Source organism: Malassezia globosa (genome assembly GCF_000181695.2).
Source record: "Malassezia globosa CBS 7966 chromosome Unknown mgl_sf_12.1, whole genome shotgun sequence".
NCBI classification, from domain to species: Eukaryota; Fungi; Basidiomycota; class Malasseziomycetes; order Malasseziales; family Malasseziaceae; genus Malassezia; species Malassezia globosa.
Window position 1 is genome coordinate 179,083 of NW_001849860.1, and position 14,191 is coordinate 193,273.

Here is a 14,191-nt window from a genome sequence, read left to right on the forward strand (position 1 = left end):
GGCAACCGGTTCGCGTACCGGCCAATAATGGGTCCATAAAACCGGCGTCCCAGCGTTCTGTGTTCATTTGCATTCTCTGGTCCCGCTACAATATCATGGACATGTTCTCCAACGCGTACCTCAATGCGATGGATCGTAAGCCCATACGGCAGGATCTCAAGTCTCACGCGACCGTCACGCGTGCCCAACCACATGGATCCCAGCCGAGTGCTCGGACGCTTTCGAACTAGTGTCACGCCTCTCCACTCTTGCCGGTTTGAAAAACTTGGATCAATGTCCCCCACCCGCAACGTTCAAAATGACGCGTTCGTTAACAGAGATCTGAGTGAAGGTGCACGTGACACATACATACATAATGCATGCATGCATGTGGATATGTGCACAGAGTTCGCGGTTAGGATATGATTTTTGCATGACACGCCAGATTCGTTTAGCGCACGGATTTCGTTACTAGACCACCAACAAGACTCGCTTGACCGCGAAACTGTCTTTTCGCCCCCCATCTTTGTTTCTGATGGTACAGGACACTAGACAGTCACGCCATCGGAATGCATCTGCATCCCGCAAGGCTAAGCTGGCACCGAAAGTGAATGAGTCTGAGAAAACTAGCGTGTCGTCGCTTTATGGCTTATCTCCAGCGATGGTAAATACCGCCATTACTGTTGGCCTTTGTGCTACCGCCTTTTACGTGCGTGCCTATCAGATTGAATTGCCAAATGAGGTGGTGTTTGATGAAGTGCACTTCGGAAAGTTTGCTGCGTACTACGTGACCAGAAGATACTTTTTTGATGTGCACCCACCGCTAGCGAAAATGATGATTGCAGCCGTTGCGTGGCTTGCTGGGTTCGACGGCAAGTTTGAATTTGATAACATCGGTGATTCATACATTGAAAATAACGTACCATACAAACCAATTCGGCTGTTCATTGCTGCTGTCGGCTCACTGCATGTGCCGCTCGTGTTCCAGATCTTGCGTGAGACTGGCACATCGACCACCATGGCGCTCATAGCAGCACTAGCCATCTTGTTTGACAATGCTCAGGTGTTACAATCGCGACTGATCCTGCTGGACGCGCCTCTTGTCCTGTTTGTCCTGTGCAGCTTGTATTCGTATGTCAAGTTCTACGCACAGCGCTACCGCCCATTCCAACCTGCTTGGTGGGCGTGGCTGACAGCAACGGGCGTGAGCTTGGCATTGACGATCTCGTGCAAAATGGTCGGCTTGCTGACATTCTTTACGATTGGTGGTGCCGTACTATTTGATCTTTGGAATTTGTTGGACATCCGCCGTGGTCTTTCTATGCGTGTGTTCGTAAAGCACTTCTGTGCACGAGCTTTATGCCTTATTGTGGTCCCGTTCCTGATCTATCTAAGCTTCTTCTACATCCATTTCTCCGTACTCACACAAACCGGCTCGGGCGATGATTTCATGAGTCTAGAGTTCCAACAGACACTCAATGGCAATGAATACTTGGAGACACCCATCAGCATCCACGCATACGACTCTATCACTCTTCGACACGTGGGCACGAATGCATATCTCCATTCTCATCCGAGCAGGTACCCGCTGGAATATGAGGACGGTCGGATCTCCTCTGAAGGCCAGCAAGTCACTGCCTATGAGCACCAGGACGACAACAATCTTTGGAGGATCGAGCCCGTCGAGCCAGTCGACAACGAAGATGGCTCATTCAATGAGACTCGCCGCATGATTCATCACAACCAGTTAATCCGACTCTTGCATCTTGGAACGAACACATATCTTATGACGCATGACGTGGCATCTCCCCTAATGATGACGAACATGGAGTTCACAACAGTCTCCGGCGACAACGAGCAAGAATACGCCAACACCTTGTTTAAGGTTATGGTCGAAGGTGCTACGACTGATGACATTGCTTGGGATAGTCGCCGTACATCAGTGCGCCTCGTACACAATGACACAGGTGTTGTCATGTGGACTCGCGCGGACGGCCGTCTTCCTGACTGGGGGTATGGACAGCTTGAAGTGAATGGCGACAAGAACCAAAGAGAAAAGACGGCTATCTGGACTGCCATGGACGTTAGACCGGACCCTGAGTCACCGTTGTTCGAGAGCCGCTCGAACATTCCACAAGAACCTCTTGCTCCTATCCCGCGAAGCTTCCTCCAAAAGTACACTGAATTACAGGGCCTCATGCTATCACACAACAATCAACTCACAAGCAGTCACCCATACGATAGCCGGCCACAGTCGTGGCCCGTTGTGTACGATGGCGTCGCATATTGGTCGAAGGACGAGGCGCAGGAACAAATCGCCTTTTTCGGCAATGTCGTCAGTTGGTGGTGTGCATCCTTTGCTGTTCTTGCTTTCGTTGCCATCTTTTTCACTGACTTGCTTTGCCGCCGCCGTGGCTTGTATTACTTGTCGACGGCCGAGCGATGTCGTTACTTGCACACAACGGGCTTCTTTGTGTACGCATGGGCATGTCATTATGTGCCATTCTTTCTTATGCATCGACAACTTTTCATTCACCACTATCTTCCTGCGCATGCATGCTCAGTGCTTGTCTTTGCAGGCATGCTGGACTTTGTCACGAGCCGCTCTATCGACCTACCGATTACTCCTGCGGGACCGGAGCTCCCAGCGGAGCGACGTCGCCCGGTGATGAGGCGACGTCAGGGCCGTTTGGCCCAGGGCTTTGCGTTTGTCTTCGTTCTTTCCCTGGTGGCCATGTTCCAATTCCTCTCGCCCTTCACATATGGAAACGTCGGTTTGAGTGAAGCGGAAGTCCGCGCCCGACAAATTCTGCCTTCCTGGCGGCTCCAGTTTCTTAAAAACTAATGATTTATGATCGTGCTAGTCGCTTATGTAGAGCTTGCACTAATGATATACATGCATATCCATGACGCTGGGCCTCGGTAAAAGACGAAGCTTCGCGCACGTGTGTTTCGAGATGCGCATCCGCTTCAGTAACAGCATCGACCAATGCGGCACGAGCCGTTGGCCCAAGATTCGCCACATCATTGTTGTCCAACGAATCGAGAGCTTGGGCCGCTAAACGACGCACTTTGAAAGTGGAATCGTGTCGCAAAGCGAGTGCTAAGTGCTCAACACACACATCGAGCACTTTCCGTACAGTGTCTTCACTGTTGGGTATCGCTTTGCCCTGTTTTGGACAGTACTTTCGCCGTTCCATCGCACGTGATACACATGTGGCGGCATTCCAGCGCAGTTTAGGCGTGCGGCTCCTTATCAAAACACCGCATGCTCTGTGAGTGGCACATTCATAAGCTGCGTCAGGAGCCAGCGGCAACATAGAGCCAAGGCCACGGACGGCATGCACAGCTACGCGATCGTCGTCATGGCCAAGCGCGTCATATAAGGCTTCAAACACAGGCTCTTCGAACGCTTGCATACCTGCACACCCATTTGCCCATGCCCAGGCCGCACGATTACGCACCAATAGATCAGCATCATCTAAGAGTCCTGCCGTGTCCCAAAACCATGTCAAACACTCATCATGTCGTAGCATCGAGACACTGTTTGGCTCACTTGCCCATAGCACGCCCAGCGCACGCACAGATGCGGCGCGAATCGTTGGCACCGAATCTTGAAGCAGAGGCTCTAACATACGAATACATGTTTTCAAGGCTTTTGGGCATTTCCCGGTAGAGGTCATGCATATGTGCACATAGTCAGGCCACAACTGGCAAAAAGCTTCTCTAGCTTTTATTGCTAATTCTCTCCGAAGTTGCGAGACAAAATACTCGCATGTCTTACCATGCAGCTCCCGAAATCTCGCGTCTCTTGCTGCCAGACGGAGAAGGACTTGTAGCATTTCAGCCGCACTAACGCATCGTTGATTCAACGCAAGATCGCGCCGAAGTGCGTCTAGAACAAGCCCATCAGGTGCACACACGTCCCGATCAACATACGCTGTTGCCACATGCCATGCGTTCGAGACCAACTCAACGTCTGCATCTCTATTGTCTTTGTTGCTTGGGGTATCATGGATCAAATGAAGCAATCGCGTGGCCGCGTCACTTGGAGGTTTGGGCCAATACAAGAGGATCGCATATGAACACACGACCGTCATCGGATCGCTCGCACCGCACCAGCGTTCCACAGGCGCACGAAGCACATTTGCATGGGATTCATGCAGCGGCGAATTTTGGGTATATTTGACGAATGCAAGGATAGACTGCAACACAGGAAGTGCTGGCGTAATGGGGCAATTCAGCGTCTTTGCCAGAGCAGCTCTTGTCTCTATCAGATACGTCCCCCATCGTTCAGAATGGGACGTGAAAGCTGACGGCCGTGTTCTGGAGAGTCAGCTCTTGTAAAAAAAGTAAGAAACATACATGGGATCACGCGCCATCGACCAGGAGGCTGATGCATACTGGAAGAGAAGAGACAAGATCAAACATGCTTGAGCTGCATATGGCCCAGGTACGAATGTGAGCACGCCCAACTGTCCATCACAAGGGAGAACAAGTGGCCACATATGCATGAACTCCTTCGCACAATGTTGCACCAGATCAGCAACACAAGAAAAGCATTCGTTCTGGTGTTCACCGTTTTGATACATGGCCGGCACAACGACTTGCGCTAGATATGGTGCCGCGTCCTTGGAGATCGGTTTCGGCCATACAGACAGAAGTCGGCGAACAGCGCGCAGGTCAGAAGCTTCTTGGTTCGCATACCATTCAGCCAGTACCCGCGCAAGTCCAGCGTACACATCCCTTTTCGCGCTCAATCGCTCACGCCACGAAGGCAGGACAAGTTCTAGTGCCGCGTACACAGCTGCATCGTCCTCCTTGGCACATGCTATATTCATAGCCAACATATAGTCACAGCCAACATTCTGCGATCTTCGCTTCTTTAAACTAGGCAGGATCGCATGTACCTGGCCGATCAACATCGCGCCTGAAACTAGGACGATGTATGCATAGCGCGCGGAAAGAGGGAATTTTCGTCACTACCTGATACTACGCGCTTCCTTTCTCTATTTCCCCCTGTGCCTGACACACGCTTGTTGCATTTCCTTACGCTCCACCGCCACTCTATTCATCTTCATGCTGTGGAGTAAAGTCAAAACCAGGCTTGAACCTACACGCACTCACCCAAGCCCACCCAATTGGGTGAGTTTTCACAAGTGAGCACGAGGTGGCGATGGAGCGGGTATGCTAGTTGACGTAGTGGATGCAAGGTCATCCGAACGAGCCACACCCAATTCTTCCGCAATATTGCGAGCAATGCCACGAGACGTGCCCAGGATGGTGAGCATGGGATTCACGCCTGATGCTTCCGGCAAGACAGACCCATCTGCGACCCAAAGACGCGAAGCGCCTCGCAAGCGACCGCGCGGATCACATGCAGATGTTGTCGGGTCAGCCCCCATGCGACAGGAACCCATCTGGTGAGCAGAGCCAAGTGTGCAACGAAGAGTTGAGAACCCAGCACGCTCGATCTGCTTTTGGAACTCAACGAACGATGGATGCATAACATCGCCCTGTGGTGGTAACGAGTCAAATGGATAGCTACCTGGCAGTAGCTTCTCTGGCACAGAGCTTGGCAGTTTGTTCTTTGGGCACTCATACAAAGGCACGTCAAACTGGGTGACTGCAATGGCCGAGGCCCCTGCATTCATGTGGATTTCTGTCGCTCGTTTGACTCCCTCTAGCATGCTCTTTTGGTCAAACTTGCTCAAATTGTAGTCCATAAGCGCCCGACCATACTTGTCTAGCTTTACGCGGCCGCCATCGCGATCACGAACAAGGACAATTGCCGTGTAGCTGTAGCGATAGCGCGACGCGAGTTTCTTGTGCTGTGCACTGTTTTGGAAGGGAAGAATCGCACAGAATAGCGACGGCGCAGATGCCATCACTTCAATCTTCGCACCCCAACCGTGGGGATCCACGAGCTCTGCAGCATTTGATACGGTCGTTAAACTGCCTCCTTCCCACGGATATACGGGGATGTCGTAAAAGCCGTGCACGAAAGCGACTGGGTGCAGGTGCAAATGTTCGCCAATCTGCTTGTTTTTCTTGAGCTCTGGTGTCCGCAGCAGAATGGCAGGCGTGTTAACACTGCCCGCCGATATCACGACACCCTGCTTGCCGTGGATGCGGACAGACTGACCTTTCACATGTCCCATTACACCGGTCGCTTTGCCGTCCTCCATCAACACACGTTCAACGTCACAATGTGTCAAGAACTGTGCGCCATGCTCGGCCGCATCTCTAAGATACGTCATCAAAGTGCCATGTTTGTGTCCAGACGGACAGCCAAATGTGCATTTGCCGCAGTAATGCGGCAAGTTACCGTTGTTCTGCGGCACAGCACTGACGGGCTGTCCAGCTCGGCGCGCCCCTAGCATTAGGAGCGTATTGGCTCTATTGTGCGTAATATTGTCAGTCGTGCCCATCCGGTGTGCACATGCATCGAGGTCTTGCGTAAATAGAGCCGACTCAAAATACGGCATGCCATACTTTTTCGACCATGCTTGGCGCAAAAAGTAGCGAGGCGTCAGCGTCGCACCCCAGTTGATTGTCGAGCCACCACCGAACCCGCTACCAGCCAGTACGCCAATACTCATTGTCGATGAGGGCACGAAACCCAAGCGCTCGAACATTTGGTCGAAGCCGAACGACTGTGTCAAAGGCATCTCTTCGGGTCGAACATACAGGCCCTTGTCGACGACGACCACTTTAAGGCCACGCTCTGCTAAATAAGCTGCAACGACACCACCACCACAACCTGAGCCGACAACGACGACGTCCGTTTCCAAGTCTATGGGCTCAGACGTCGGTGACAATGGCAAGTTGTCGTTGAGGAACTGGAAGTTGTAATGTGGAATCGCCGTTTGTTCCTCAAAGCCAGGGGGCGTTTTCCAGTCGTCGGTAGGCCCAGTCGGATAACCAATAGCTTCGGTCGCCTTCTCAAAGTGCCGGTAAAACACCATCATCGTCAGACCTATTAATCCGAACTGCCCAAGTCGCAGCACTTGGATCGGCGACGTCCTCCATGCTAGAAGGGTAGTGACAATGGCGTCTTGGTCCACATCCCAGACAGGTCCCACACGTCCGATAAGAGCCAGACACCCAGCTCGTGTAGCCAACGACTTTAGCAACAAAGTAATCAAACTCCGGAGCGTGAACGAAACTGTTTCGTGGACGTGCATGGCGATAAGATTCACTCCATTCGGTAGGTCGGAGAACGAAAGATCCGCATACTCATTCGCGCGGGCTTTGTCTTCGGCACTCAGATCAGATGGTAGTGTGTTGAGGAAGGACTCCTTCTCCTTCGGGGTCAGTGGAGAAATGATTGCATTGGCGATGGCCTCCAACGCTCGTTGCTGATCTTTGCTCCATAGCTCGTCAGCGTAGTTACGAGATTCGTCTATAACGAGATGGCGGTAATTCATCCTTGTCGATACCAAAAGAGACGATCGTCAACCCAAGGCATGCGTGCCTTGAAAGAAAGTGCCTGGTAAGACGCGACTGGGGGGGGGGTCTATTTGTAGTTGCGCACGGCTCGGCATCTACAAACTTTCAGTTGAAATCGACATGTCTTTGGGGTTGCGCTCCACCCAAGGCCATGTGAAAAGTTCATCTCGCGCAGGCGCTCCAATCTCGGCTTCTCCACGCATTGAATGGGTTTCCCAGAAATTAAATGGTGAATGTTGGGGCTTTTGCCACACAATCACCGATCGCGTGAATCCTGACGTGTAAGCAATACCGGAACTGGGATTATTATTATTATCATGATGGCTCGGTTTCATCTGACGTACCATAGCCTGTTCCTTGGGCAATAGGGCCGAGGCACTCGAGCCCAAAAAGAGAGAAGATCCATCCGATATCATCCGGTCGGAGGCGCAGGCGTGCATGATTCCGGCGAAGGTCTCGAGACAGTGTGCGTGCTTGACTGTACGAACGCCACGGCTGCACCTCCAGTGCCACGATGCCACGCGTGCGCAAGTTGCTTGCAAGGCGAGCAAGGAGGCGAACGAGGCCTTCATCTCCCTGGTTCAGATGAACCCACTTGTTTAGTGAGAAGCACAAAATCAAGTCGTACATGGAATTCTCGGTGACATTCGCACTGTCTGCGTTGGCGCTGTGAGTGCGAACCCAGTCCGCCTCAATGAAAGATATGTTTGTGGGAAATGCAGGGCCAGGTTCGAGCGATGCTGATGGTGGCAAGGGAAGCTGGCCCATAAGCGAGCCAAAGCATCGGGGAAAGTAGTGCATCGCCTCGACCGAGGCTGCTGTTGAAGCCGGTTCCCGTTGGGACCAAGCGCGGCGCAATGCAGAACGAGCCTGCCTCACGAGTTGCGAATCAATGTCAACTCCCTCAGCGTACGAGGGTGGCGGCTTCATGAGCTGGCACAGCTCCAGGAGTGGCTTGGCCGCATTGCATCCAACGTCGAGTACTCGCTCCACAGGCCGTAAAAGGGATGCATGTGTGCCACACCACTCGACCAAAGCGATGATTCGTTCATCCACATCGTCTGCGCGCCCAGGTGCAGGATCGGTCGTGCCTGCTACACGTGCGCGACGCATGCCATAATAGCGCCGGAAGTTGCCATGCACCGGCACATTCATTCATAGATGCATCCACAACTAGCCTCTTAGTTTGCGAAACCGACGACGATGTGCGTACGTGAGTCCTTGTGAGCCGGGCTATTCCTGCAGAGTTGTTCTTCCACAAGAGATGCTCGACGCCCAAGTCCATGCGTTGGTTCAGCGCCTGGTACTGCGAACACACATGCACTCCATTCATATTACTAAGCATAACATAACATATCGAGAGGTCGATAAGAATTTTTCCACCTTACGGCTCATTTCAATCTAGCAGGACCGCCGTTGGGCGACAAAGAGAGGCACCTTCTCACTTTGACTGGTGGTGCAGCGACGCTCCTCATACAGCACGTATCTGTGTGAGTGGTGAGTGTACGTACACGTCAGTCTAGGCCCAGATGATACCGCTGGCACTGAGACTGCCTAGATCGACTAGATCTTGTGGCGCACGAGTCAGAGCTGTCGCTTTGAAAGCGACGAGTCATACGTCAAGCGCTCATCGAGCACCATTCTCCACTAGTGTCGCACGTCATGAAGAAGTACATCAAGAAACGTTCACGAAGCTCAATACGCAGCCATTCACTAATCTTCCAACACCACTACCGATGGATGTGCGTGACAAACACGCATCGCTCCGTCGACGTGGTGTGAATGTGGCAAATGCTGACCAGGACAACCTGATCGGCACCTCGGCTGCAAGCGTGGAGCATGCGAATATCGACGAGCTGTACTTTCCGACTACGCGTAGTGTTGAGACGCTGGCCTTGTTCCAGGCGTGTCTATCCACTGGGCTGATCGCTCGTGCTCATAAACTTATGCAAGAAATGCGTGCCGAGGCGCATAGTCGCCTAAAAGAGGTGTATGAGGTGCAGCCGGAGCAAGGAACTGATTCTTCTGATCGCTTATCGCCTATTATACCGTTAAAGCTCTGGTCCTACAATGCAATGCTTCATGCCTACTTTGTCAAGGCAGCTGAGCCGGACGTCCATGACACCAAGGTTTGGGTTACGCATGCGTGGAACATGTGGGAAAGTATGATGCGCCCAGAAGCTTTGCGTCTCGATCCTCAGCCGGATGCATCTACGATCGCAACGATGGCTCTCGGCATCGCTCACTTGCAGTCTCTCTCACTGTACCCACGGGGCAAGCCTACCTTCGTTCAACTTCTGCAGGATACTCGGACACTCGGCGTATCACTAGATTCTGTCTTCTCCTCATCTGTGCGACAGGGCGGCATGCCTGCCGCTGAAAGCTCTTCGTCTTCTCTTCTGCATGGTGCACAGATCAATACGCACGCGCTTGTGGCGCAGTTCCGTTCCGCTGCGTCAGTGCTTGGCGATAAACAAGCGCAGAAAGAACTTGATACGATTGAAGAAATCCTTCTTGCGAATGAAGCGCGCTCGACTGAGCATGACGCATCGTCGTCCTCTTCATCCTCTGCGGATCAACGCGAGCAGCAGCAGCAGCACACACAAGTCGCGTCTGTGCGGCCCGTGCTGAAGAAGGACCAGGCCACGGACATGTTGCATAAGCCTTTTAATCTCCAAACGCTGCAGGAAAGTCTTGCGACTATGGAACAAGCTCGAAGACGCTCCTCTGACTTATATGAGCGCCAGCGATGGCTCGAGCACTCTGCTCTAGAAGCGGCGCGCAAGCGGCTGGAACATGACACTGAAAAGCTGCAGGAACTGGGGTTGGACTCGAGCAGGTTCCAGTCGAAGACATTGCAAGCGTGGATGTGGGACTGGTACCAAAAGCTAGAAGTGGCGCTGCGCAAAGACATCGAGCGGCTGGGACGTCAGACGAGGCATGCTGTGGCCTCTTCTATGGATGCGCAGCTGTATCCATTTTTGTGCTTGTTACCAGCGTCGAAGATGGCCATGATCGTCATTCTTGAGATTATGCGCATGCAGGGCATCAGTGGTGTGGCTGATGGTATCAAGACGACCCGTGCGCTGATTACCGTCGGTAAAGCCATCGAGACAGAGTACAGTGCCGTCATGCTAAACAAGCACCCTGAAATCTTCGTCCAAGCGCGAGCAGCCCAGCAGATGCTCGGCAAACGCAGCTTGATTGACCTTGCCGCGCGACGTGATTTGAAGGCATGGCAGGAGCGATGCCGCGAAGAGAATATCGAGACCAATGTGCCGAAGTGGACACAAATCATTCGCGCGCGTGTGGGCAGTTTCCTTGTACAGCATCTGCTCGATGTTGCCACCGTGCACCGGAAGGCGTATGACCGCGACGGCGAGCTTTGGGAGGAAGACCAACCAGCGTTCTATTCAGCATATGAATACATTCAGGGTAAAAAGCTTGGTGTTATCCGTCTGAATGAAGTCGTGTCGCAGCGTCTCGATAAGGAGTCCGTGCGTGAAACACTGCATCCACGGCACCTACCGATGCTTGTACCGCCGCGTCCATGGCTTTCGCATGATTCCGGTGGCTACTACTCCATGAAGACGAGCGCTATGCGGTATAAGGACTCGGTCGAGCAGAGCTCGTACTTGCGTGCAGCCTCCGAGAACCATGGCTTGGAAGTTGTCCTGGCCGGACTCGATGTGCTCGGCAACACGGCCTGGAATGTGAACAAGGAGGTGTTTGATGTCGTTCTGCAAATCTGGAACTCGGGCGAGGCCCTTGGCGACCTACCGCCGGCCGAAATGACCGATCCAGAGCCTGAACGTCCACCACCGGATGACATCAAAGCGAAAGGCATCTACCTGCAGCGGCTTCGCCAGTGGAATACCATCCGATCGTCGAACCACTCGCAACGTTGTGATATTAATTACAAGCTGGAAATCGCGCGCAGCTTCCTCAATGAACGTTTCTACTTCCCGCACAACATGGACTTCCGTGGTCGGGCGTATCCAATTCCGCCACACTTGAACCACATCGGCAATGACCTGTGTCGTGGCTTGCTCAAGTTCGCCGAGGCCAAGCCACTGGGCGAGAAAGGGCTTCGCTGGCTGCGGATCCATCTCGCGAATGTGTGGGGCTATGACAAAGCGAGCTTCGCCGAACGTGAACAGTTTACCATTGATCATGAGGCGGACATCCGGGACTCGGCAACGAATGCATACCATGGCAAGCGATGGTGGCTGCAAGCTGACGACCCATGGCAATGTCTCGCGACATGTATTGAGCTCACGAAAGCGTGGGACTATCCGGATGGGCCAGAAGCTTTCCCATCCCAACTCCCTGTCCATCAAGATGGCACCTGCAACGGTTTACAGCACTACGCTGCACTGGGCGGCGACTTGCAGGGCGCGAAACAGGTGAATCTCCGCGGCGGCGATCGACCTGCTGATGTGTATACGGGTGTTGCTGAGCTTGTCATTGAGCAGCTGAACCGGCGCGCCGAAGAAGGTGATCCTACTGCACAATTGCTTAGGGGCAAAGTCACGCGCAAAGTCGTCAAGCAGACGGTCATGACGACTGTGTATGGCGTGACTTTCATCGGCGCTAAAAACCAGGTGATGCGCCAGTTGGTAGACCGTGGCGACACGCCAGCCGAAGAGGTTTGGACCGCAGCATCATACCTAGCCAAGGTCATTATGGACTGCATCGGTGATCTGTTTTCAGGTGCTAATATGATCCAGGACTGGCTCACTATCACCGCGCGCATGATTGCAAAAAGTATTCCGCCAGAGCGCGTTCCATATGCGCAAATGAAAGTGACACGCAAGGGATCTAAGGCTGATCCTGAAGCACACACGAAACGCCCATCTGTCACGTCCCGCGAGGGTCGTGAGCAAATGACGTCTGTCATTTGGACCAGTGCGCTCGGCTTGCCCGTGGTGCAGCCGTATAGACGGATCAAGAAGCACCAAATCACCACAGCCGTACAGTCTGTGTACATCCGTGACCCTAACCAAAACTTTGAGGTGAACACGTCCAAGCAAGCTTCTGCCTTCCCACCCAACTTTATTCACTCTCTCGATGCCACGCACATGTTCCTCACGGCGCTTGAGTGTCATTCTGCCGGCCTCGTGTTTGCTAGTGTGCATGACAGCTATTGGACGCACGCCTGCGATATTGATACCATGAGCGACATTATTCGCGACACTTTCGTGCGCTTGCACTCGCAGGACATTCTCGTCCGTCTACGCGACGAGTTTCTCCAGCGCTACAAGGGGTACAAGGTACCGGCATCATCACTAACAGGAAGCACCAGTGCGCGTATGCGTGCGAAGACGAAAATGATGATGGGATTGAGTGAAGATGACGACGGCGAGCTCGGTCTTACGAATGAACCTGGATCTATGCTTGACCATGACATCGACGGCGAGGCAGACGACGACACGGACGGTGATTCCTCTGTGGCTGACAAGCCTATTGACATTCCCTTGGCCCATCGTTCAATCAAGCCTGATGCTCATGGCTTTTACGAATTGGCCGACTTGCTTCCTCCCATTCCCAAAAAGGGCGATTTTGATGTGTCGGAAATCAAGCGTTCCCTGTACTTTTTCAGTTAAACGATCTGTTTTGGTCTATGAACGACGCTTGCGTGTACAGAGACACTTGTGGAAGAGAGAAGAATGCCCATTATAAGTAGACTTGCGTAGAATCCTCCACACAGCCTTCTCCTCCACCCACTCCATTCGCTTGCCTGAGTTGTGCGCGTGGATCTCTCTTGTTTGGGGAAACATCGCCATCAGACACCAGCTGCTGGTTCCTAAAGAACTAGTTTTCCCACCTCGTAATTTCTTAGCGGAAGCACGCTACAAAACCTCTCTACTATACAGAACAAAAACGAGTACATGTCGGACTTGCCCCGAATTGAAGCGCCTCCCAGTGCGAAGAAAGCTGGCGAAATACCCAACGTGGATATCAACCGAGGCAACACCATTCAGTTCGACCAATTGGGTCCTATAGTCGTATGTTGACATGGTCATTCCACCCACTTACTCAATGAACATCATACAGGTGAACTCAGATGGTGTAAGCATGCCTTTAATGCACTGACAAAGCTCGCATAGACCATGTCTCGCATTCCGAATTGGCACGAGATGACTGACGTGGAGAAAGAACGCACGGTCCGGATTCTTGCGAAGAGGAATCAACAGCGCACGGAAAAGCTCCGTGCTGAGAGCAATTTTTCATCTTAAAGAACTTGAAAAGAAAACAGATACGTTTTTTTTTTTTCTATAGTGAACTATAAGCTCATGAGTCCGTCATGCTGTTTAGATAGCAATATTCTTCACCTTCAGGGGAACGGCAGCAGCGAGTGTTGTGGGAACTCACGATGCCAAACCAGAACGTTTGACACCAGAGGCATAATTCCTACTCTTTTGTAGGGGAGATATGCACATGAAGCTACATTTCGTTTGAGCATAAATTGCCCACGGCGCCGACGACGAGTCCATATTCATCGTGGCACCTCGACCGACCTGTCTTGCGCGCATCACCATTCGTTATGCGAGCGTCGGCGTTCATCGAGACCCCAGAAATTAGGTATGCAGACGTATTCCATGTCAATATACTCACTCAAGGATGAAATGGTTTTACGATATGGTCGAAGCCGATTCTCGAGCAAAGCGGAAACGAGCACGACACCCCAAGGTCGATGATGTATCGTCAACTTCACTACAAGCTTGGCAGGCACCTCCTAACTTGGAAGATATGTCAT

General features: G+C 52.5%; 5 protein-coding genes across 5 annotated transcripts; 3 read left to right on the forward strand and 2 right to left on the reverse strand.

Moving 5' to 3' along the window:
* Positions 1–514: 514 nt before the first annotated feature.
* On the forward strand, positions 515–2,824 carry MGL_3853 (uncharacterized protein; the record flags this gene model as incomplete). The annotated part of the gene is made up of 1 exon (XM_001729013.1): positions 515–2,824. One exon carries the CDS (start codon positions 515–517, stop codon positions 2,822–2,824), a length of 2,310 nt encoding a protein of 769 aa, XP_001729065.1.
* A 1,745-nt stretch (positions 2,825–4,569) lies between these two features.
* On the forward strand, positions 4,570–4,833 carry MGL_3854 (uncharacterized protein; the record flags this gene model as incomplete). The annotated part of the gene is made up of 1 exon (XM_001729014.1): positions 4,570–4,833. One exon carries the CDS (start codon positions 4,570–4,572, stop codon positions 4,831–4,833), a length of 264 nt encoding a protein of 87 aa, XP_001729066.1.
* A 299-nt stretch (positions 4,834–5,132) lies between these two features.
* MGL_3855 (uncharacterized protein) lies at positions 5,133–7,409 on the reverse strand (the record flags this gene model as incomplete). The annotated part of the gene is made up of 1 exon (XM_001729015.1): positions 5,133–7,409. The coding sequence occupies one exon, from the start codon at positions 7,407–7,409 to the stop codon at positions 5,133–5,135; it is 2,277 nt and encodes a 758-aa protein (XP_001729067.1).
* Positions 7,410–7,746: 337 nt separating this feature from the next.
* Positions 7,747–8,586, reverse strand: MGL_3856 (uncharacterized protein; the record flags this gene model as incomplete). Its single annotated transcript, XM_001729016.1, has 1 exon — positions 7,747–8,586. One exon carries the CDS (start codon positions 8,584–8,586, stop codon positions 7,747–7,749), a length of 840 nt encoding a protein of 279 aa, XP_001729068.1.
* A 374-nt stretch (positions 8,587–8,960) lies between these two features.
* Positions 8,961–13,037, forward strand: MGL_3857 (uncharacterized protein; the record flags this gene model as incomplete). Its single annotated transcript, XM_001729017.1, has 1 exon — positions 8,961–13,037. The coding sequence occupies one exon, from the start codon at positions 8,961–8,963 to the stop codon at positions 13,035–13,037; it is 4,077 nt and encodes a 1,358-aa protein (XP_001729069.1).
* Between the last annotated feature and the right edge of the window lie 1,154 nt (positions 13,038–14,191).